The following is a 24,602-nucleotide window of genomic DNA, read 5'->3' as shown; positions in this document are numbered from 1 at the left end:
CAGCAAGCACTGTAGTCACATGGGAGTGTGCCTATGAGTCATGGACCTTGGCCACGTCTTGTTTATCTTCTAGATGAATGTGTAAAAGATACTAGTAGGAAATATAGAGATATTGACAGCTTAACAATGAGGCTTTATGATCTCTACAGACTTGAAATGTAGGCCCAATAATAAATATAAGAGTTTGTACTTAAAGAATCTTCCAAGGGTTGCAGAGAGCCTCCACCTGTTAAAAATAAAGACCTGGGGATTGAGGTACTGTCACTTCCACCATCACTTTGTATGAGCTGCCACCACCACCCTTGTATGAGCTGCCATCATCACTCCTCTGGATTATTCCAGAAGTAACTGCTAGTCTTCTGTTCTTGGTTTCCCTTCAGTCTAAATTAGGCATAGCAGCCAGATTGATCCCATTAAAACATTTATTAGATATTTGAATGAACTCACAGTAGCGTGTCTTTACCCAAATGAAATACCACAGTCCTTACTGATGGTCTGCAAGGTCCTGTTGGACCTACTGGTGTCCTCTGTGACCTCTCTGATCTTAGCCCACCCCTACCCGCTCATTCCTGCGCTCCAGCCACACTGTCTCCTTGCTTTCCCTTCCCTGCGCTGCTGTTTTAACTGAGTTCTTGTCCTTGATGTCTCCATGGCTTATTCCTTTAGGTCTTCAACTGCTCAGCGACTTTCTCAGTTAAACTTTCTCCATCGCAGCTTTCAAAAGTATAGTACCACTTTTCTTTTAATTTATTTTGCCATGGCATGTATTGCCATATTATATATTTTATTTCTTTTGCTCCTCTGACTTCCATACTAGATTGTAAGTTCTACACAGAGAATTTTGTCTGTCACCTCCTGTATTACATACCCAGCAACTAGAACCATGCCTGGCACACAGTAGGTGGGCACTCAATAAATATTTTGTGGATGAGTGTTTACAAATTAACATGAGATGATAGCAAGGTTCAGCTGATATATAAGCTAGTATGATTTTTTTTTAAATAAATGTAATTTTTTAAAAGATTTATTTTATTTATTTATGCATACAAGAACTGGGGTATAGGACAGAGTTGCGGGGGGTGAGAGGATTCACCAGAGTGGGGAACAGAACAGGTGGACTGACTAAAATACACTGCTGAGGGGAGCAGCAGGTGAGACAGGAGAGGTCTGCTGTGTCATATGGGTTAGTTCCCTGGCTGGGCATCAAACTCATACTGCAGTGGCTGGAGATAGCTTGATAGTACTGAGACTTTAACCCCTGTGCCACCAGGGAGGCCCAAAGCTAGTGTGATCTTGGTCCACATTTATATAGAAAGAGATTTATTGTAAGGAATTAGGTCACAAAATTATATGGGCCAGTAAGTCCAAAATCTGCAAAGCTCATGTTTCAGTTTGAGTCTGCAGTCCACTTGGCTACTGCAGACCATGAAATTTGTGTCCTCTGAAGGCCATCAGTGGAAAATTCTATCTTGGGGGAGGGTCAGCCTTTTGTTCTATTTAGGCCTTCACTGATTGGATGTGACCCACCCACATTAGGGAGGATGATCTGTTTTGCTTAGTCTGCTGATTTAAATGCTAATCTCATCCAAAACCCCTTCATAGAAATTATTAGAATAATATGTAACCAAGTTTCTGTGTACCCTGGTAGCATAGTGAAGTTGACACGCAAAATTAACCATCATAGTACATTTGTCAGACCATACCCAGGGTCCTGGGTCTTGTTCTAAGTACCACATTTCAGAGACTTTGATAGACAAGATCCAACAGTCCTGGTGTCTGGGAAAGACTGAGGCATCTGGGTGGATTGTTTGAAGAAATGACATAGTCAAATATTTGAAGTCTGTCTTGTAGAAGAAAGAGCAAGGAATTCTCTTAATCCGGAAGGCACAACTCAGATAAGTGGATGGATGGCAAATCTTACGGTTGGAAAGTAAGGACAGAAATCTGCTTTAGGGGCTAGTGAGGTCTCTAGAAGAGTTCAAGCACGGGCCAGCTATGACAGGGGTCAGAAGTCTCCTGCTCATGTCCCGGTGTTGATTCTCTTACCTGGGGTAGGTCATTAGCTTTTTGAGGATTCTCTCTCTACCCTGGAAATCATAGTAACCTGCCTCACACGTCATCCTGAGGATAAGATAGAAATAACAATACCTTTGATGGGGCTGTGGGGAGGGTGGTGTTGGTGTCAAGCTTTATCAAAGCCAGTAGAGCTGGCGATCAGGGGGACTGCTGACTCATCCCTTGCTATAGCAGAAAATTTCCACTGACCTGCAGTCAGGGACACTTCACTGCCTCTGGCAGCTTTGCTTTCTTCTTATTGGAATGTGCCTGAGGAGTGGCAGTTAACTCTTTTTCCAAATTCCTCAGCCCAGAGTGTATGGGTCTTGTTGCTACTGGGAGAAGAGGGGCTTGAACAGGGTTGCTGGTGCATGGAGGGGTCACCTGGGAGTTGCTCCTTCTAGAAGAATCAGCAATATTCGCCTTTCACTTTTCATTTACTTCAGTATACAAGCTGAAGTTGTTTCCAGTCCTCTCTTCTTTACTATGTTTGCATTCTTGCCTCTTGAACGCACCAGGGTAAAATATCCAACCCTCCACGCTGGGGAAAAAAAGTACTCTATGTCTTATGTTTTTAAAACCCAAATGTTTTATTTTATGAATATAATACAAATGAGAACAAAAGAAGCAGAACGTCCAGGGATGCTTGCCTAAACATTCACTGTGCTGGCAGTGGACAGAGGCCTTTGGACTGTTGTGGGATTTTTTTGGTGACAGGCTTGATAAAAATGAGTTTTTAGCACAAGTAGTTTTCAGTGAAAAGATGATTTTACTGTAGTGTTAAAGTCAGAAAACTGATAAGTGTTGTTTGAAGTCCAGTGTTGGTGAGTAGCTAAGACTTGGAGGACTTAGGCCCCGACTGCTGGTGGTTTCCTGGCAGGTAAGTGGCTCAGGAGTGGCTGGAGCAGGTGATGTCCATCCAAGAGCAAAGCTACACCTACCCCCTGGATTTGCTTATAACTGGTATTGGGGCATTTAGCAATGTCATTACCACACTAGGTGTACTTCATAGTGCCTGTTGCACAGTAGGTTTCCAATAAATGGTAACTGTTACTAATGCTCACAGTTTACACCCAGATTAGTAATGATTAGTTCTGGGCCTCCCGGGTCAATACAAAGCAGAAAGGTACTTTTCTTCTTTATTGTGGATTAAACAGCCCAATTTTCTAGCACAGAAAGGGCTGTTATTTTGGGGTCTAGTAGAGGTTTGGGTAGCAGTAACCTTCAGTCAGTCCAAAGTGTAGACCAGGGTTGCTCAGTCACTGTGCTATTGACATTAGGGATAATTCCTTTTTGGGGGGGTCTGACTTGTGCTTTGTGACAGTTAATAGCATTTGGCAGTCCACACTGCCAGATGTACTCTGTGGGACAAAATCACCCCTGGTTAGGAGCCACTGGTGTAGTGAAAGCTTTGCTGTGCCCCATCCTGGGCCCTGTCCTAAGACAGTGCTTTTCAAACTATAGATCACCAGGTACCCAGGAAGGTAGGAGTCCCCCTCAACCCTGAATGCACAATGGAATCTCCCCAGGAACTTACAAAAATGCTGATGCCTGGTCCCAAAAGGCCTGCACCTCGGAATTTGAAGCTCTTTAGGTTTTCCTGATTTTCAGCCAAGTGGGAGACCACAGCATTAGTGGTCATGGGATCAATTTGGTGGAGTATTTCTTTGCCAGCATTAAACAAGTGGATGCATGTATTAACTGAACAGAAAATATGAATGCCTAACGTAACAGTTAGGATAAGTGCTATTTTGTGTGTTAGGGCTGAAAAATGTGTAAGGGATAAGCAAAATCCCTTCCTTCAACTGATTTCCAAAACAGCTTGCCTATAATTAATGATAATGAGTGTGAAACTTAATATGGGACATTTATAGTTTTATGAATTGTGAATGTGGGAGACTTTTTGCTCGCAATTTTAGTTTTCACCCTGACATTAGTAAAATCAGTTATTTTATAAATGCTGGTCAATAAAGACAATGTGCATATTGTCACCGGCAACCAAATTGGATTAGAGTACAGCAGCAAGATGATTCGTGTTGTATGTGTTAATTATGTATACCATGATGTGCTAGGTCAGTGATGGTCTACATGAATTCAGTAAGAATGTGGGGCTTGCATGAATCATCCCAAAAGTTTTACGAGGATCTCTCTAACGGCCTTTTTATCATTTATGGGAATTTGGGGGTCTTACAAAATAAACTATAATACACATTCATCTCATTGCCTGGAAGTGGTGTAATGTGGTAGAAGACCGGCAACCTCTGGCCATTCATTTTATCTGTGCTCCAGAGAACATAAAGTCAGGGGAGTCTTGCTGTGTGGTAGTGACTGTCAGCAGTTGCTGCTGCTGTGGGAAACCTGGAAGTCAAGTTCAGATGTTAGCAAGCCTTTGGGATTCCTTGCCCCTATCGCAAAGCCCATTGTGAGTCCTTGCAAACACTCACAGGTTTCCCACTTGACCTGAAACACACTACTTGGGAGGGTGGCCTTCACATTCAGCTGACATAATCAAAGCCGATTTAATATACACACCTGGAAAGAGCAGTGATAATTCTTATGGTTACTCACAATGTCCCCTGCTTCTCTCATCACAAAGTTCTTTGAAAATTCAAAGGGATCAGCACACTCTTGGATGGTTTGTCATTACCTGGGAGAAGTAGTCTTGGAATTATTTCTTGAATCAGTTGTATGAAAGAATGGAAGAATTTGGATTGACAAATACCCATTAGTTGCTTGATAAGTGCTTTCTCTAATTATGATTCTGCTCCGAGTGAGTGTAGCCCATTAAATATGAAATTTTATTTCCTCTAGGTGTCTGAGGGTTCTGTGGTCCAATTTTCATCAGGAAACTTCTCCTTGTCAGCAGAAACAGAAGAAAGGCTCTTCCCACATGAAAACGAACATCTGTTAAATTGGGCTCGAAAGGAGTATGGAGCAGTCACTTCATTCACTGAACTCAAGATAGCAAGAAACATTTATATTAAAGTGGGGGAAGGTAAATCTTATGTGGTTTTAATTAATGACTGATTTATGACAGTCCGTTGTTTTCTTTTCTGCGACCAGATGGTTAGGACAAGAAATCACTGAATTGCAGGATTTTGGAGCTGTCAGGGACCTGGGGGCTCAGTGGGGTTTCCCTCCCTCCTCTTTTTTTCTTCTGAGGAAGCAGGACTCTAATGGCCACATAGGAAATGAGAGAATAACCTGGTGATAGAGGGGAGGTAATCGTGTGGGAGTCAGAAGACATGCATGCACAGAAGCTGGAAGTGAGTGGAGGTGGAGAAGCTGAGGGTATGGGAAGGAGGTGATAGCTGATGGGTGAAGGTGGGGTTGGCAGGATGGGTCAGCAGTTAGGGCTTCCTCTTACCTATTATTGTGTAAGCGTTTGAAGTCAGTGTCATTTTATGGTCCGGAGGCATCAATTAAATTTTGGACAATGGCAGAGGAAATGTATTTAAATATATTTTTAATACCAATGCCCATGACGGGGACAAATTGTTGGAGAGAAGAATTGTACGGCCTTGGCAAGAGATTACCCTCTTTTACTTTCCTTGCCTTAAGAGGGCTATAAATATCCAGTGACTCAATTTTGAAAGAGTATTTTTTTTATAACTCCTTTCATCATCATTTTTAAGTGGAATCTCTTTGGAGCCCCCATAAGTTACTAGAAAGAACAACTCTCGTGAATGTGTCCTTGTTATTGTCAGCTGCTCGTATGAAAACTGCATTTCAGGCCTTCATCATCCATGTGCTTTCTGTTGAGTTCTGTAGCTGTTACCACCTCCTCTACAGAGCTTGGCAGTAGTGGGTGAGTTGTTGAATGCTTATTCGAATCCCTTGTTTGGATAAGGGCTGCTTGACAGATGCAGGGAAGGTGGACAGTGATGTTGTGTGTACTAGGTGAGCCCATAACAGGTACTTTTACACACACCCTTCCTTACCCCATCAGTAATACCAGGGGTAATCATTCTTTCCACCATTTTATGGAGTTGCTGATGGAGGTTAAGCTGACTTGCTCAAATCCATGTTACTTGGTTACAGCAAAGCCAGAACTCAAACCCAGGTTTCCTGAATCTTGAGTCTAATGCTTTTTGCCTGATGCTGTATTATAAGTCTTAGCCAAGTAAGCAAAACCTAAAAATGAAAGCAGGCCACCTAGTTGAAAAGACTTATTAGTGGAGCAGAGGGAGGAGGGGATTTAGATGGGAGTTGATTTCAAAAAGTTGACATTGTTACTAATCTCTCCTGTTAGTCAGGTAGCTAATAATAGAGATCAAGTCCCATTGGGATAAAATGAACAATCTCTTTTTATAAGGGTTTTGAGCCCTGGCCAACGATCTGCGTTGCTGAAGCAGAATTCTAGCAGCATGAAGGAATGTTGATTGCCCCCTTGGAATTTGTTAAAGTGCGAGAATGTATTATGGTAACAATTAGAATATTGGGTTCCAATCTAGATAGTGTGTGAGCTTCTCCACAAAGGAGCCACCTCTCCTGAGGGGTTTAATGACTCTCCCAAGGCCACACACTGGGTTGGGGAACCTTGGTCCAGTTCAATAAGAACTTTTTAACTCTTTGGTAATAGCTTTAGAGTCCTTGAATCTTGACTCCAGCTACCAGTTGGGAAAAAGTCACTGTGGAGGGAGCAGTTGGGGAAAGAGAGGATCCTTGATAAGGCCTGTGGACCACGGTATTGTTACTTATCACTATGGTTAAGACTACTGAGGTGGCTTCATCCTCTGGCTTCTGAGAACTTGATCTGCCTCTTCCCAGCCTGTACCAGGTCCTGGGCCACAAGCCTCTTCTTTTTATCTCCTCAGTGATTCTCAAAGTGTCCCTGTCTCAGCAGCTACCTCATCACCTGGGAACTTGTTACAAACATCAGTTCTTGGGCCCACCCAGACCAACTAAATCAGAAACTCTAGTGATTCCAATACCCTAACCTATATAGATCTTCCTCACTAAGAGTAGGGTTATTACTAATAAACTCATCATAAGATAAATATATCATAACTTGAAATGCTGCCTCGCTGCTGTGGCTTTCTGCCGCCACCCAGCATCACAAGAGTGTCAGACGCAGGTGTCCACTGAATTCCCGTGGCTTTCCTGCCATAGTTAAGTTCAAAAATCCTAATTGAAACCCTCATAACTTGGAGACTGTACCCTCACAGTGGTTGAGGAGTTTTGCTTATTATCCCCTCTGGTTACATTAACTTGGAGGCATCAAACAACACTCTTGATTTATCACTGGAGCCTCAGTTTCTATAGCAGGAAAAAGAGGAATTTGCATTACCTTCCAGGCTCTTGGAGTATATCACTGTAGGTTTCAAAGTAATTTGTCAACCCTTTCCTAAAATACAAACAAGCATGTGACTTTTTCCCCCCAAACTTGCCAGGTTTCTACCCAGGGATTCCCCTTTGTGGTTTCCTTTCTACTTGGCAGTTGGTGTGAGTTTTGATGCCAGGCATGCAGCAGGTCGTTTGGGGATTTGGGGGGTGGGGGAAGGAGGAGGGAAACACACACACACACACACACACACACACACCATCCCCCACCCCCAAAAGTGATCAGACCAAAATTTCATGACAATGGCTTATGGGACTTGAGCTCTTAATAACAGCAGCTTTTAAACAATTAGATCTTTCTTAGTGGCTTAGGAGGGTCACAACTGGATGAGTTTTTTCCTTCTTTGTCTCACATCTCATCACTGTTGATTCAAGAAACCTATGCCAGGTATCTGCTGTTGGCCAGATGCACACTAGGCAGTACACCTGTGAACTGCAGAGACAGGCCAGTGCCCCCAGAGGGTCCTAGTCTCCTGAGATCCATAGAGCCACTCCCTGGCTCACACACACACTTTCTGATTCTTGATTAAATTTCAGCCTTGGCCACCCCAATATCATTTTCCATCCTGTGATCTGGGGGAGGCATCTGCAGCTGTAGAATGTGCATTCCTCATCTGCTCTTCTGGCAAAACCTTCAGCAGATGTACAGGGGAGGCTGCTCCAGTTGGCGGAGCCCTGGCCACTTCTTGCTGAGGGGTCTCAGAGAAGCATGCAGAGTGCAGAGCCAGTACTCTCTTGCCACAAGCCTGCAGATAGGGGCCTAGTGAGCTCCTTATCTAGGGGTGTCCCTGAGGGTGTCCAGGTGTGCAGGGTCTGACACCACAGTGTGTGCCGTGGATTTCAGCCCAGGGAAGGTTGCACAATTTGGGAGGGGGTAGAGGCAGGGCAACCCAATCTCCTGAGTGAGACTTGCATATGGATTTGAACCCTGGCATCCTGTCTATTAAATGAAAAATGCAGAAGTCTGTTTCATTAAAATGCCAGGGTTCTGATTAATTACCCCTTTTGAAAAAAGTTTGCTGCACCTAGAACTTCCTTGACACTGCTCCCAGCTGTCATACTGCCAGTAGTTCAAGTTCTGTTTAAACATTTAAACCACTGGATGGAAATCTCATCAGCCACAATGCTGTGCAAACGGCATATGTGGTTGGGGGAGCATCTTCACACTGGTTGCTTGCGTCACTGTCCCTGATAGAGGTGATAAGCAGCCCTCAATAGGATGAGATGTGTTTGAAAGCACCTTACAAACTGTAAAGTGCCATATAAACAGTAATAGTCTGTGACAAGATGGTAAGAAAAAGTAAAAATTTACCCTAAATTCCTTACAGTTTACCCTAAATTCCTACCTCAGTCTGTAAGAGTATAAAGTGCTGTAAGGAATAAATACAGCAATGATTCATTCTACATGGTGGGCCAGAGAATTAATCAGGTGCTGATTCTTCTTTTAATTGAAATAGCAAATGTTCGAGGAGGAGCATATTTGGGGCTAGGTTGGATCATTGGATTCAGTGTTGCGTATGCTGACTGTGAAATAACTTCTGGATTTGTAGGTGGGAGGTGCTTGGTAGACTGGTGACAGTACAGTCTGCAGCACAGAGAAGGAGGTCCAAGTTGATGATGCAGGTAAAAGTTGAAGATAGGAGTGATTGGCATCATCTAGGAAGAACAGCAGACAGAAAGAGGATTGAGGACAGAACCAAGTTGCTTAGCATTGGATCAACTGTGGAACTTAAAAAAAAAAAAAAGCTGTTTAGGTACCCCGTTCCCCTCCAGATCTCCTGAGTCATGCTCTCTGGGATGGGAACAAACAGATGGCTTCTGATGTGCGTCAAAGGTTAAGGACCACTAGTGAGTAGCAGATGAGCAGAGGACAAGGAGCCCATGAAAGAAGCTGAAAGATAAGTCAGAGGAAATAGATGAGGACAAAGAAGTATCACATTAAACAAGAAAGAAGACAATTTAGACAACAAGAGGCCTCTGGGTTGTCAGCCAGGGGATCACTGGTGACCCTAAGGGGAGGCATTTCAGAGCAGTGGTCAAGGGTCCTTGTGTCCTGTGCTTACTCAATACCACCTCACCTTCTTTCCTTCCAGTCTGGCTACTACCACAGCTCAGTGATTTAACAGATTGTCCTGTGCTTCTTTCCTTCCAGATCAAGTGTTTCCTCCCACATGTACCATAGGGAAGAATTTTCTGTCCCTCAATTACCTTGCTGAGTATCTTCAGCCCAAAGCGGCAGAAGGGTGTGTCATCTCCAACCAGCCCCAGGATAAGGAAGTGCACATCATTGAGTTAATCACCCCCAACTCGAACCCCTACAGGTGAGTATGTGAGTGTGAGTGTGTGTTCTGAGCTGAGAAGAGGTGAAAGTAAAGATATATCTTGACTCAAGGCATGGAGAGGAGTCGCCCTCCCCTGTGCAGTGGGGTCAAGCCATCCATGCTTCTGTGGTTCAGGGAAGCTTTGAAGGAAGGAATAAGGCACTGATGGTATGTTTTATTTTCTGCATCTCTCTCTAAATGGTCTGTATTCCAGCTGATTTCCTGTAGCCTGTTTTAAGCTTCTGGGTACTAATTAGAGGACACAGTCACTCTTGCTCCATTATTATCCCCCTTGATTGAGATTTTCCCTAATAAGAAAATTACACAATGTGCCTTATTAACATAATCGTTTTAATGATACTCTGTTTTTAGTAAAGTTCTGTTGAGAGTCTGCGTAACTATTATAAAGATCTGTGTGTGTGTGTGTGTGTGTGTGTGTGTATGAGAGAAAGAGAGAGAGAAAGTGTGTGGGGAAGAGGCCCTTCATGGTGGTGACACACTATATAGCCATTAGGTACAACTTTCCTCTTCCTCCTGTTCTTGTTCTCTCTCTCCCGCCCTCAGCTTCCTGCTCATGGAATTGGAAATTAACTCTCCCTATCAAGAATGATCAGGGAATTAAAACAAGAAATAGGGGCCAGAAAATAGGCCATTCTTCTACTTTAGTCTTTATCTTTCGTGGATGGGGACTTACAAATGTAAATTTATTTTGTATAAGGATTCCAAAGTTAAAATTTTAATCAAGTTTAATTTCAAAAGTGAATAAACTGCACATCAGTAAGATTGGGTAAGAGTCCATTCAGTCCTACATCATGAATTACATAGAAAAAGAAAAGCGAACGGGGGTAGAAATGATCTGGCAAATGTGCTTAGATACTAAGCTTCAGGCTTCATTGGAGTGTATCATTCATTTTATGCTTTACCAGTGTGTAAAACCAACCTAGAAAGAAAGACTTGCCTTTAAATTCAGAATGACAGAGATGTTATTGTTTGGTCAATAAAAATTCTCTTTTATATGGAATTCTTAGAAGTTTAGGTTGTGTTCATCAATTTTCCAGTAATCACTTGGTTGACCATCTGTTTTCTTTATTTTAATAACTCTATATCCAGAAGCTTGGGCAAGTAAGTACAGATAGGATTTTGTAGCAGATGTTAATGGCTTAAGCAAACCTTATATAAGTTAAGAAATTCTCCAACCTTTTGCCTCTTATTTTATTCTGAAGTTTTCTTTCTTTTTTTTTTTTTTTTATTGCCATGCCTCCCTCCCCGCTGCACCCCCTACCCATATAGCTGAGCGTGTAGCAGGTTGGAAAATTATACATTGAAGGAGTTGAAGATTGAAAAAGCAACATTTCTCCTTCTAGAGTGAACTGTTCTGGTTGTTCAAGTTCATTGCAAACAGTGACTACTTTAAGTAACCACTTTTTTTTTCCCCCTAAGAAGAAAAATTTTAGGGACTAATTATCAACAGGCGTATTTTTCTATTATGTAAAGTCATTTGTTGTGTGTGTACTAACAATGTGTTTTGCACATGTCACTGGCCTGGGATCTGCTCCAGCTTTTTAATCAACTGGCCAGACAGTGGAAATGCGAAGACTTGGAAGAGGGGAGATAGTTGCAACTTGCTGGCATTCTTTTGGGTCCTAACTCCGCCTTTGTTTTCCACTCACAGTGCTTTCCAGGTGGACATAATAATTGACATAAGACCTTCTCGAAAAGATCCTGAGGTGGTCAAAAATCTCATCCTGATCTTGAAGTGCAAAAAGTCTGTCAACTGGGTGATCAAATCTTTCGATGTTAAGGGAAACCTGAAAGTGATTGTAAGTTGGTTGAGCATTTCTTTGTTTTGATGAATGGTAATCATTTAAGCTGTGCTTGTAATGTTATTTTTGTAAAGTTTCTGCACCTTTGAACTCTCTGTCTGGGCTCTCAAGTATTTTTCACTTTGTAGAATTGACTGCTCCTTAACTTCTCCTGACAAGGTGGGCAGTGTGGTAGTTAAAAGCATGGTCTTTTGGGTCAAGACAAATTAGGATTTGGGTCCAGAATCTGCCATTTACAAACTGTCACTGTGGGCAACACCCTTAACCTCTGTGGACCCCAGTTGCTTCATTTGTGTAAATGAAAATGTATTAGCCATAGCAAGTCTGAAATAGTGAACACAAGCCTTTCATTGTTAACAGCCCTGTGAGGGCCTGAGTGATGTCATGATCCTGAGTATTAGCTCTCACTTTGGGCCAGGTATTTAGGGTGTGGGAAATTAGGTAGGCCCACACTGTCAGCCTTTCCTTTTGAAATAAATATGTCATATTAGCATGCCCTTTGGCTTGCTTCTTCCTTCTAAGGATGAAACACTGGTAAAAGAATCACAGTATTGGAGGGTTTAGTGAAATGATGCAGGGAAAGTATACCCTGGCCATTTTCCTGAGCATTGTGCTTCATGAAGGAGACATACCTCAGAGCCTAACTGGTTGTCATGATAGGCAAAAAGCAGCCAGTTTCCTGACGAGTTGAATGTTCAAATGTGGTAAAAGAGTCTTTTTCAAATACCTTTAGGAAGAGTGAATTATATTCAACATTAAAGGGAAAAAAATCCCACATTTTTAATGAAGATCATTTTAAAGGTGATAATGAGCTCTTTAGCCATCTCTTTCTGTCGTAGGCTCATTTTTTTTTTGGTTATCTTTTAAAAAAAAATTGTGACCGGTTCTGCTTTCAGCACCTGCATTGACTCCATTGGGGCAGGTTTTATGTTTTCATAACATAAACAAACAAAGCCTTTGGTTTGAGTATTATTCATTCATGGCACTTTCTGTGTGGTACAGCGGTGAACAAGGCCAACAGTCCCCTAGGCAACATCATGGCCAGGCCCCCACCAGCGGCAGCCAGAAAGCCAAGTGCACACATCTGAATTTTAAAGTAATCACTGCTGGTTCCTGTGGTTTCTTTCTTTTTTTAAAACTTTGAGAGGATCCCAATAAGCCATCACATATAATGGTGATACATTAATTTGGTGTTAAGCACAAAAGCCAGCCGTGTCTTTCTGAAGTCAGAGATGTTTTGATTGCCCTCTCTGGCAGGGCATGAGGGCTGTTGGTGACCTGGGGTGTCTGCAGCCTTTGCTGCCTGGCACACCAAGCAAATGTTTTTAATTTCAGAATAACAAAAACAGGAAAGGGAATTATGCTTTGAAAGGGAAAAACATACGGTACATTTTAATTCCCTGCCGGAGTTCTTGTGTAAATGTTCTTTTGGGCCTGACCCTTACATGGCTCTTTCCCTGGTCCACGGCAGTCCTGGAGTTCTCTTTGAATGTCCCCACTTCTCAGAGCATCGGAAAGGCTAGAAATGAGATTGCTCATCCCCAGCGTGAGATTTGTTTATATTCCTCTCCTTGGCTGGACTCCTGTTCCAGGCCAATTTTGGACAATGCATGACAACATTACTAAACAATTAGGTAATGTTTCACAATCTTCTTTTTTATTCCCCCAATCAGTTTCATGCTTTGTAATTTTTTATTCTCCGTCTCAAATGTGAGTTCTGACTGTGCTTTGAGGGTAAGGTACCTGCTCAAAAAAGGTATAAGTTTGTGCTTGGAAAGAGGAAAGTGGTTCAGTGACCTATTTCTAGTATTTCCTTTGGGGACACTGAGATAGAGAGGAAAGAATCCCAACTCTGGTGCCAGACAGGGCTGTGTTCAAAACCCATCTCCAGTTGGCATTCACCTCAGTTGCTGTTGGGCAATCCAATTGAACCCTGAGTCTGTGTCCTCTCCTGTGAAATGGGTATGCTGACACACTCATCTTGAGAGTTAGAGTTACTTAGCAGAGTTCATTTGTTCATTCATTCATTCAAAAAATATTCGTTAAGGGTCTGTGGATAGTCCTAAAGCACTCTGCCTGCGCCTGCACGGGTGAGTTCTCAGCTATCTGTGTTATTTAACTGCAGTGAGTCTCAGGTTCTCCTCTAACAAAGAAATAGTAATGCCCATCTCCTTATATTTGGGAGGAGAAATAAAGATAATGTGCTGCTAGCACAGTGCCTGCCATAAGAAGGGGGCTTGATATCCTTCTATAAGCAGCTCTTTACATGTTTGTCTTCAGGAATATCTAAACAAAGGGAAGACAAAGAAAATTTCCAACTAAAGGAATTATAAGGAACTTGATGGGCTACATTTAAAGTACACTTAAACCTGGGTCGTTTATGTGTATATGCTGGGGGTGGGACCGAATGTGCCCTCCAAATGCCAGAATGGTTCAGTGGGACTCAGAGGACTGTGTAGTGAGCACAAAGGGGAATATAAGAGAGGTTCACCTTGACATGCCCAATTCTGGCTTTTTCTTCAGGCCCCTTATGGACTATGCATAATCACATTTGGAAGAACTTCAAAACATAAAAGAATAGATGGGGGAAACTTGTTAGAAATTTCCTGTTGTACTAATTCATGTGGCCTCAGACCTTCCAGGTTGGCAATAGCCAGCTTGCTCTAAGAAAAAAACACGCTTTAATCCCAGTGGGATGCACTGTACTCTCTGGCCACCCCTCCTTCAGGTGCCCCCTCCTTCCCCCACCAGCAGTTCTGATGCAAATGTGTGTTGGCAGTGGGGGCACAGGGTTGGGGGGAGAGGTGCTAGACTCTACCTAATTCCTCATCATTCATGATATCATCACTGGAAAGATGGTGGTGATATTTGGAGACCCCCTTCAGCTCTTTCTGCAGTAATTACACTGAGACCTTGGAAAAATCTGGGGACCCTCAGAAATACAGAGTGAGGATTTCCCTCATTGCTGGAACCACCTTGCCTGCCATCTTCCCAAGCCTTGCTGCTTCACAAATATGTAGATCGCTTTCCAGCCTTGAAAGAGCTGAGGCAGAATTAATGAGTTGTACTGACAGCTCCTCGATTTAATGTGGAAAGGTGTAAACAAGTCATTTCATATTGGTACAAAGGACAGGTGGCAATTACAATGAGAGTATTCTGAGTGTACAGTATTTTCTCAGCTGTCCAACAACATGAAAGACGAGGGCAGATGAGGCCAAGAGTATTGTTTAGGCCAGTGTTACAACTCGGGCCAATCTAAACGACACGCTGCTTTGAAAGGCTGGAGGAAGCTGTGCCTAAGAAACTGCTGTTGACTAAATGAATACACAGTTCTAAGAACAAATTGTGTCCTTCTTTACCTTATTTTAGTTTTCTTTTTTTAATTAACCCTTTCTTCTCCCAAGGATCTAAATCAGAATAAGAACTAAAATAATCAGCACCTATGCAACTGAACTTATTTTGCAAATGGCTCCAGAATTTGGTGAAAGCTCTTGTCTGGTTCCTTTGCATGCGTGATTGTGTCTCTGTCTGGCAGTTTTTCCTCAGATAGGCAGTTTGGGTAACAGAAAATTATACTGGGTGAGATCCTGGTAAGCCTTAAATTGAAAATGTGTGTCCTTAGCCAGTATCTCACAACTGAAAAGGCCAAGAGAACTTAGAGCCTGTGAATTGTCTATGGTTTTATAGTGGGAAAGGATTAATATTTAGTCATGTTGGGGCACACAGAAAGGGAAACAAATGGGGAATTTAGGAAAAATGCTGCATGTATGCAAGAGAAAATAATTGGGCATGGAAATTAAAGTGATTTTTATATGGCATGAAAATGGGGTAAGCTGCATGCTGAACAGGCCTTCCAGCCCAGTTGTGAAAAATATGGTGCTTTCCCTTTGGGGTCCCCTTTGCAGCTTTTAGCTCCCGCATCCTCTGACAAGATAACTGCCAGAGGAGCCAGAAGGTAATGTGGCATTTACCTTCCATGTATTGGTTTCTCAGAATCCTTTTATATACTTTCCTTAAAAGATATCATCATCTACCTCTAATTTTGAACTATTTGCCAAGTGAAAACCAATTTTTAAGACTTGTATTGCTGGATAAGATACTGGCACTTAGGGGGAAAGTAATTTGAACTAATTAATATGTGGAACATAAATCTAACCATATTCAATTAATAGAGTTGGCAAATGAATACTGTTACAGGATTGCTAAAAATACCATGAGTTATAAATGAAGTATAAAATTGGTTGCTTATAAGTGAAGTATTAAATTCCACATGGAATTTAATAGTTACAAAGATGGAATTGTCCCCCCACTGAAATATCTCATTTGTGCATTTTTTCAGCTAAATCTAGGATATAAGAATTTAGCATAAAGGAAGTCAAACCATAGCTATTTCTTTGTACCATAATATGTACATCTGTATCCTTTATGTATAATTTTAAATTAAAATAAGGTAAAGGTCAGTATACATATTTGGTATGTGTAAGTGTGCCTAGTAAGACACTAAGTATTCTAGTATGTGACTACTCAGCTGTCATTGGATTACTATTATCAACATATACAAGCCAAGTGAAATGACCAAAAAGCCTGAATAAATGTCTCTTAATCTGCTGTTAAGAATTTTCACATTAGTATTCTTAGTCAAGGAAAATAAGGACGAAAAGAAGAAAAAATTGCCACATGGACAATATAGAATCTATTTGCTGCAGATATTTGTTTAAAGCACTGTGATTTTTTTACTCCCAAGTGAAACTTTGCTATTATCTGTAGGCTCCCAACAGTATTGGCTTTGGTAAAGAGAGTGAAAGATCCATGGTAATGACCAAATCAATAAGAGATGACATCCCTTCAACCCAAGAAAATCTCATCAAGTGGGCTTTGGACAATGGCTATAGTCCCATCACATCATACACCATGGCTCCTGTGGCTAATAGATTTCATCTTCGGCTTGAAAATAATGGTAAGGGGGCCTCCCCCATGGCGCAGCAGGTTGAGTGCTGCGCTGTGAAGCTGTCCGCAGCCTCTGCAGTGTGGGTTTAATCCCCGCTGGCTGGCGAGAATCCCACACGGCGAGGCAGACCTCTCCTGTTGCGCCCGCTGCTCCCCTCAACAGTGTATTTCTGTCATCTGCCTGTTCTGCTCCCTGCTCTGTCTCTGGTGAATCATTCCACCCTCCCGTGCCTCTGGCCTATACCCCAGCTCTTGTATAAAAATAAGTAAATCTTTTAAAAAAACAAAGAATGGTAAGTATGACATTAAAAGTGTGTAAAAAATAACCCTCAGATGGCACTTTCCAAAGAGGAACTCTCATTTTAACATAGATGGTGCTGTTTTTCTGTTGCAAATTTTAATGACTTGTTTGGCTACTTTTTAACTATAGTTTAAAGTTGTCGAGAATTGTGATAGATTATTTTGAGGAAAGTAATTAAAATACAGATTTTTCAGTAACATGGAGTTGAGCAGGTTGTAGATTACTTTCACTGTGATTACACTAAAGATAAATGAGCTGCATTCTTTCAGAGGTACCTCGTAATCACTTATGACTGAGATACTGAGGGGTGGAGACTGAAGGAGAAAGGTCTGAGGTTAAAAGCTTTTGCTTATGGGAAAACTGTATCAAGGACTCATATGCATACTTTTTTTATTCGCACCCAGAGGAAATGCAGGAGTTATTATCCTACTTTGATGGAGCAGAAAGCAGAGGCTTAGAAAGTTCTTGAGGTTTTCCTCAAGAGTCTTCTAGTCAACAAGACTCAAACCCCAGGTTTTCTGATCCCTAGATCAATCCCTCGTGGTACCTCATGATATTCCCTTCAGAATGAGGGGAGTCAGTCCCAGTTTTGCCATTTATTCGCTGTTTAGGGTGCAGCCAGTTAACCTCTGCATCTCAGTTTCTTCCTCAGTAATGGGGGAAGCAATAGGATCTACCTCACAGCCTTTTTGTGAAAGTTTTTACAAAGTACAAATTAAAAATCTTCCCAAGCTTGACTTTGGTTGGACCCCTACAGTTGTGCCATGCTTTAAAAAAAGATAGTACTGATGGAGAGTTAAAGGCCACTGAGTAGGTTAACTGAGACATACTTCTGTTGGCTCTGAAGAGCAGAGGTAGTGAACACTTGGAAAAAATTTTTTTTTTCTCTCTAATTTGTTGTGAAGGTATGACAAAATTCTGACTATTGATTGTATGAAAATAGTCTCTCCCTTTGAAGGAGTAAATACACCAATGTAGTTTTTTCTTCTTTGGGACTATATTTTCAAAGGCTAGGGCACCCAGGTCCCTGTAAGAATTTAGTGGCAAAAAGGAGGTAACAAATAATTGTAAACTACCAATATTGTTTCAAGAAAAGTATAGAGAAACTATCTAAAGTGTCTTTAGATTCAAGGGAAGTATTTCAGTGGCATTTGAATGGAATATTTTCCCACATAATTTACTTAAATGATAGATACCTAAAGCTTGTAAGGCTCCAGAAATCCTTTCTTCCAGTAGTTCTCAACCTTGACTGCACATTGCAGTCACACCTGTTAACGATTAAGCACCACCCCAGAAAGCCCAATTTTTAATTGACTTAGGGTACAGCATGGGCATAGGGATTTGTTTTTAAGTTCCCAAAGTGATTTTAGTGTGTAGCCGAAGTTGAGAACATGTGATTTATTCAAACTCCTTAATTTTAAAAAAGTGGGAAACTGAGACACAGAGAAGTAAGCCATTTGCCCACAGTCAGTTAGAAGGAACAGCACTAGAATTCAGACTTCTAGACATGTCATCTCTTTCATGCATTGCTTGTTATGGGTGATTTTACACACGCCAATTCTGTGCTAATTCCTCCTGTTTGTGCCTCTCATGATGATGGTGTTGGCCTGACATCAACCACTGATCATTTCTTGCCTTCTGTCACCACCAGAGGAGATGAGAGATGAGGAAGTCCACACCATCCCTCCTGAGCTACGGATCCTGCTGGACCCTGGCACCCTGCCTGCCCTGGAGAACCCACCCATCCGGGGAGGGGGAGGCCGAAGTGGAGGTTTCCCCTTTCCTTTTCCTGATATCTCCATGAGAGGCCATGAGGATGTGGGAGAAGATGACATCCCCAGGCCCAAGGACCCTGCCATTCCCAGCTTACAGCTGTTTCCTGGCCCCAGAGAGCCCGAGGAGGTGCAAGGGAGCATGGATGTTGCCCTGTCAGTCAAATGTGACAATGAAAAGATGATCGTGGCCATAGAGAAAGATTCTTTCCAGGTCAGTGCATTCCTTAAAGGAGAGAAGAGAAGGCCTTCTCCTCCCCAACCTGCCCCAGTCTGTGTTAGTTATTCCCGCAAACTCTTTCACTTTTGAACTCCTATGATTTGATACTGTTTTCTCAGTTGGATGGGCTCACTTCCCCTTGGCTGGGATTCTCACCCGGTTCCTGTTGTTTTCAGTGAGGGGGGTTCCAGATCCTTGTGTGTCAATATTTTGCTATTGAATTTTCAAGGCCAACAAACATAATCGTTGAGCTGATGAGAGGTTGTAGTCCGGGAAGAAATAAGGATGAGGGGGAATACCAGCCTCCAGAACCTTTACTTGGGAAATCAGGCAAAATGTATTAATTGTGTGCAGCAGACTGCCTGTGGGCCAACCTGCCTCTCATATGTCTTTGGTGGTTATTATTTCAGGCCAACAGTTACTCAGGAATGGAGCTCACCTTATTGGATCCTACCTGCAAGGCCAGGATGAATGGCACCCACTTCATTTTGGAGTCTCCGCTGAATGGCTGTGGTACTTCCCACCGGCTCTCAGCCCCTGATGGGGTGGTTTACTATAACTCTGTGAGTGTTCTCTAGAACTAAGCCTGGCCCTTTGCCAGAAACTTGTTGGGTATTACCTTAAAATTAGGCAAGATTTCTGTGAAAATGGCAGGGGGCATATACCCCACATTTGAACAAACCAAATGTCATTTCTCAACAAAATGGAATGTAATTTGATCTTGAATTCTTGTGTTTGTTTCATTGGCAAATGTGTGGGAATTGGGAGGAACTATTTTCTCGATGGGAACATTTGTGGTGAATGTCTCCCGTCTGCCCTTTGCATCTCCTGGTGGCAAAGGGCTCACTGCAAGGTGATTATGAGTTTTCTCTCTGGCCGAGCTACAGGGTCAAATGACCTGTCCTTACGAGGATAAAATCCAGGCTCATGAGTGAACACATCCAAATAATTAGGCTAACCAGATCCTGGTCTCTCTGGTCTTGCTGTGTTATATCTTAAAATAGGAAAACTCTCCCTCCTTCAGGAACAAATGAGAAATCTGAAATGTGCCTTCAAGAAATTATTATAATTACTAATGATAATTAAGTTATTAAGCCTTTCCACCTCTAAGAAAGATCCTGGCAGGGAGATTCAATGATAATCCATTGCAATAACTAAACTTCACTTTCCAGAAATCATTCTTAGCAGTTCATCTAAGTCTTCTCTTTTAATTAAACCTATTCTTGCCGAGATGGAGACTAGTCAGCCAATGTTAAAAGAATTTAAACATGAAATCTCAAAATAACTCTATAGTGTTAATTTTACAGTTCAGGTCGTACTTTTGATGGTACGAAGGCTCCAAGATCCCTGTGTCCAGCTTTAACACTGTGTCAGTTTGGCTTGGGATAGGGCGGGGCATGATTGCTAATTCATTCCACTGCCAAATGACACTTGATCCACCCAGAGCGCAGTGATCCAGTTCTCTGCCCAGTGTGGCTCTTGTGGGGATCAGCATTCCCATGAGCCCAGGTATGTTGTTCCTTAGGCCATCTTAGAATGTTTGAGCTAGAAAGAACCCTAAGATGATCTCATTCAACTTTCTTTCACAGGCAAGGAAGGTGAACTGTTGGAGAGTTAATAGACTCAGTGAGGTTTGAGGGACTAGTTAATGGCAGTCAGGACTGACTCCAGCTTCCTGACCTCTGAGCCACTAACCTTTCCCTAACACCAGGCTGGCCTTGCTAATCTCCCTTTGTTACTGGAATAATGTATTAACCTTTGACTCTGTGATGAATATGTTCTTGCCAATTCCAACACTGCTTTTCTTGCCATTATCCAGTTTTCCAGATACAATAAATGTCATGTATTACTGATGTACTTGAATTTGGAATTTTAAACTGGTGTCTAAATTAATATCAGTAAGAAGCTATGGTAATCTGTCTATTCAGTTAAAAAATATTTATATATATGTAATATCCTTGGTACTTGCATCAGCTGCATCAATACTTTCTTTTGAGAACCTAGTACATAGAGAGGTGGTTTTTCTTCATTCTCTTCCCATTCTAGTCCCTTCAGTGAATATTTTAATTATATGTTCCCATTAGAATTATTTCTAATAATTTTCAGACCTGCTATATATACTACTGATTTTGCAACATATTAAAAATATAAGCCAAAAATCAAATCTAAAAAATGTATGACTATCCTACACATATAAAGAAGTTAGGGTTTTGTTCATGGAACTGTGATCCTTAGGTGATTTTTTTCATCTTCTCTAGAACTAACCTAGGAATAATCATTTCAACAAAGGTTAGGATAAATTGTCATGAATTGAAAATGCAGTGTTCTTTCCTGCATCTGTAAACCATGCAGAAAGATGTGGGGGGAGAAAAGCCTGGAGAATGGTTCAGTAACAAACAATAGTTCCTTTGCTTCTCGCTCAAACCAAACTTTCTACACATCTTGATGAATGCAAATAACAAAAACTCCTTGCATCAGTCAATTCTTGCTGTTCTTAGAGTTTTCAGTATAAAGACTCTTCAGGGAAAGCTCCCTCTCATTGACAATGCCATTTACCCTGCATTAGTGTCTACAGTTCTCCCACTTTTGAAATAATTTGTATTTTTCACAAGGGAAATGTGATATTTTAGTTCAGATCCTATTTTAAATATTCATTGAGCTTCTCTTTGTTTTTCATCTCTTTGAAGATAAAAATCATAAAAAACTAGGAGTTTTTTAAGCCACATTTTCATTTTGCTGCTGAATGTGTACATGAGTGTATGTGAGGTAGAAGCAAATACCTGTGATATTTTTTTTAGCTTTATCTGTGTTTTCTTTGCCTTTTAGATCGTGATACAGGTCCCCTCCCCTGAGGACAGCAGTGGTGGGACAGAGGGTTTTGAAGACCTGGAGTCAGGTGACAATGGATTCCCAGGAGAGTTGGAGGAAGGAGAATTTCCCTTCTTTGTCGGACCAGAAGTTGTGGCGGTAGGTGTTAGTTTGCAATATGTAGTCTTTGGAGAGTTCTTTGTTTGTTTGGGTTGACTTGAATTAGAGATTGTTGGAAAAAGAAAATGGTGATAAAGGCCAAAACTCATAAAATACAGGATCTTCATTCTTCATTTGATTGATTTACGTCCACCCGGTTCTATTCCAGTTTAATTGCAGCCTGCGGCAGGTGAGGAATCCCAGTGGCTTCCAGGACCCACACAACAGGAACGTCACCTTCAACATGGAGCTGTACAACACAGACCTCTTCCTGGTGCCCTCCCAGGGGGTCTTCTCCGTGGCAGAGAATGGACATGTTTATGTTGAGGTGAGAACGAATGTTGGCCTTGGACTTTTGGGTTAACACTGAGTCACAGTAGCTCCTGAACCTAAAGCATCCTTGACCTGCTCTGGGTGAGGGCGTGGCTCAAAAATACTTCCAGGTGGATTTATAACCAAAGCAGGAAATGTCACTATTCATTACATTACACTAAATGGAAAGACTATTTTATATGAAATTAAAAAAAAGAAATCAACAGAGTATGAATTCTGTTAATAAAGCTCTGTCCTTGCTTATCCTTAGCACTTTTAGAATAGTAATTCAGTAGTTGCAACATCAGAGAATATTCCAGAGTACCTCACATACTAGGTTTTAAATTGCACATACTTCAGTGAAATGCTTGGTACTGCCTTATCTCATGATGAAATTGTTTATTCCCAGATCATTATTAAAATATATCTATAAACTTATTAAGACTATTTCTTAGATATAATGCTAATAATCATGCATAGCATAAATCTATGGAAAAACTAAGAAAATATTAGTGGTGGTAATAATGAAATGGCAATCATTAATATCTATCACAGATTTATTATGTTCCAGTTGTTTTAAGTATTCGAATAATGAATTTACTCTTCAGAGCAGCCCTATGAGACAAGACTATTAATGTTCCCATTTTATGGAGGAGAAAACTGAGGCATACTCTTGTCCACAGTCACATTGCTAATCTCTGGTAGAGTTTATAGTTCATACTCAGACTGGCTGCAGAGACCACACTGTCATCCACTGGATGCTGTTATATCTTTAAACTGCCCTTTGCAAAGGGAGAAAATATAGCCTCTTAGCTGTGCAAATATCCAGGTTCATGGATTGGATTCTACAGAAGATAAATATCCTTATGGCCCCAGGATGTCTGCTGGTCTTACAGGGAAGTCGTCATCTGAGGAGCTGCGTTTGGTGTTAAGCTGCAAGCTGTTCTGCCTCACTGTGGAAGGGGCGAGCAGCTTAAGGGGTTGAAATGGGATACTTCCATATATTAAAAGTGACTTCAGTGCACATATTTCTATTTTAGAAAGACAAATAGCTCTCACATTTGTGCTGATTCTGGACAGAGCCCACTGGCTGTGGACGTTTTCTTGGATCTCTCCTCTTCTATGATTCCCTGTTGTGAGAGCTCTTCTTTTTCTTTGGGTACAACCTTCTTTCTCCTCTGGGGAAAGATACTGCCTTTTTTTTTTTTTTTTTTTTTTTAAGAGTTATTTATTTATTTATTTATTTATACATACATACATACATACATGCAAGCACTGGGTAGAGTCAGAAGCGCGGGAGGGTGAGAGAATTCACCAGAGCCAGAGCAGGGAGCAGAACAGGCAGAAGGACCGAAGTACACTGCTGAGGGGAGCAGTGGGCGCAGCAGGAGAGGTCTGCGCGCCATGTGGGACTCTTGCCTGGCGGCCTGAAATCAAACCAGTGCTGCAGAGGCTGCGGGCAGCTCCGCAGCCCGGCGTTCAACCGCTGCACCACCAGGGAAGCCCAAAGATACTGCTTTCTATGTGCTTTTCCTAATCACAGATCTCCCTGATCTAAGATCATTTCTTCTTTTGCTCTTCTGGCTGCACAATCCACATGACTCCCTGCCTTGCTATGGATTTCAGGGGTGCTGCTTAACTGCAATTGGTTCTTTTCCAAACGTGTGCCTGCCTTTGCTAATTTATGGCCTTTCTGCTTTCTGCTAATCAGCATCCAGTCTTTCTCATATAACTTACCATCGGTGTTTTGATGTTTCTGCCTCACTTCTCCAGTGCCAGTGCTGACTGACTTGACATACGGTTTTCTTTTTTATTTTATTTTATTTTATTTTCCCGTTAATACCTTTTCAATATCATTGATATTTTTCATAATTAAAATTTCACCAAAATCTAATTGTCAAGTGAAGAAATGAACCACATCTTTTTGCAGTAATTTAAAAATATTTTCCTTAGGTTAAGTAAAACTTCCCAAATTATAGGCTTGGCCTGAAGGACTGTTTCCAGGTTTCTCCTCCTGGACTTGCTTCCTCTCGTACCCCTCCCAGAATCCTCTCTTACCTCTAGACTGCCGCCTCTTCCTTCAGTCTGAACATTTTCAGTTCTGCCACCTGTCTTTGGTTGTCTTTGAGTGATAGCTGTCACATGATGGCAGCTTTTCTTTTACTTCATTTGTCTTGGGAAATTTTTTAAAAAGCATATAACCCCTCAAATTTAAATCTAAAATAATTTTGCTAATCATAGCAGGCACTGGGAGCTATGTTGTTTGCAGGTAATTTTGACTTTACAGATTCCCACAAAACTATTTCCAATAGGAACAAGTACCCTCATTCTGAAGGGGAGGAAACTGAGGCTCAGGGTTCCCAGCGCAGGAGCTGCAGAACCTGTGATTTCCTGGTGCTTGTATGCTCCAAAGCCTCTAGTCCTGCTACTACTCATTTCCCATCCATTTTAAAGTAAAAAATTTACTGATATTTTTTCCTGTAAAACAACTTTTGGGGGGCCTCCCTGGTGGCGTAAGGGGTTAAGACTCAACCTATGAAG

The 24,602-nt window shown here is 41.7% G+C and overlaps 1 protein-coding gene across 3 annotated transcripts in view; it reads left to right on the top strand.

Annotated features, from left to right (window-relative positions):
• Nucleotides 1-24,602, top strand: part of TGFBR3 (transforming growth factor beta receptor 3) — a 195,006-nt gene that overhangs the window by 138,422 nt on the left and 31,982 nt on the right. For all 3 annotated transcript variants that reach the window (XM_054691672.1, XM_054691673.1, XM_054691674.1), the window contains 8 exons: nt 4,867-5,050; nt 9,551-9,719; nt 11,392-11,539; nt 16,310-16,499; nt 18,442-18,776; nt 19,193-19,345; nt 21,609-21,749; nt 21,919-22,077. In XM_054691672.1, the coding sequence (XP_054547647.1) occupies nt 4,867-5,050; nt 9,551-9,719; nt 11,392-11,539; nt 16,310-16,499; nt 18,442-18,776; nt 19,193-19,345; nt 21,609-21,749; nt 21,919-22,077 (1,479 nt within the window). The remainder of the gene's footprint in view (nt 1-4,866; nt 5,051-9,550; nt 9,720-11,391; nt 11,540-16,309; nt 16,500-18,441; nt 18,777-19,192; nt 19,346-21,608; nt 21,750-21,918; nt 22,078-24,602) is intronic.

Source organism: Talpa occidentalis, unplaced genomic scaffold (assembly GCF_014898055.3).
Source record: "Talpa occidentalis isolate TD23 unplaced genomic scaffold, MPIMG_talOcc4v2.1 talOcc4.9, whole genome shotgun sequence".
Classification (NCBI taxonomy): domain Eukaryota; kingdom Metazoa; phylum Chordata; class Mammalia; order Eulipotyphla; family Talpidae; genus Talpa; species Talpa occidentalis.
This window is presented reverse-complemented; position numbering and strand designations above follow the sequence as displayed.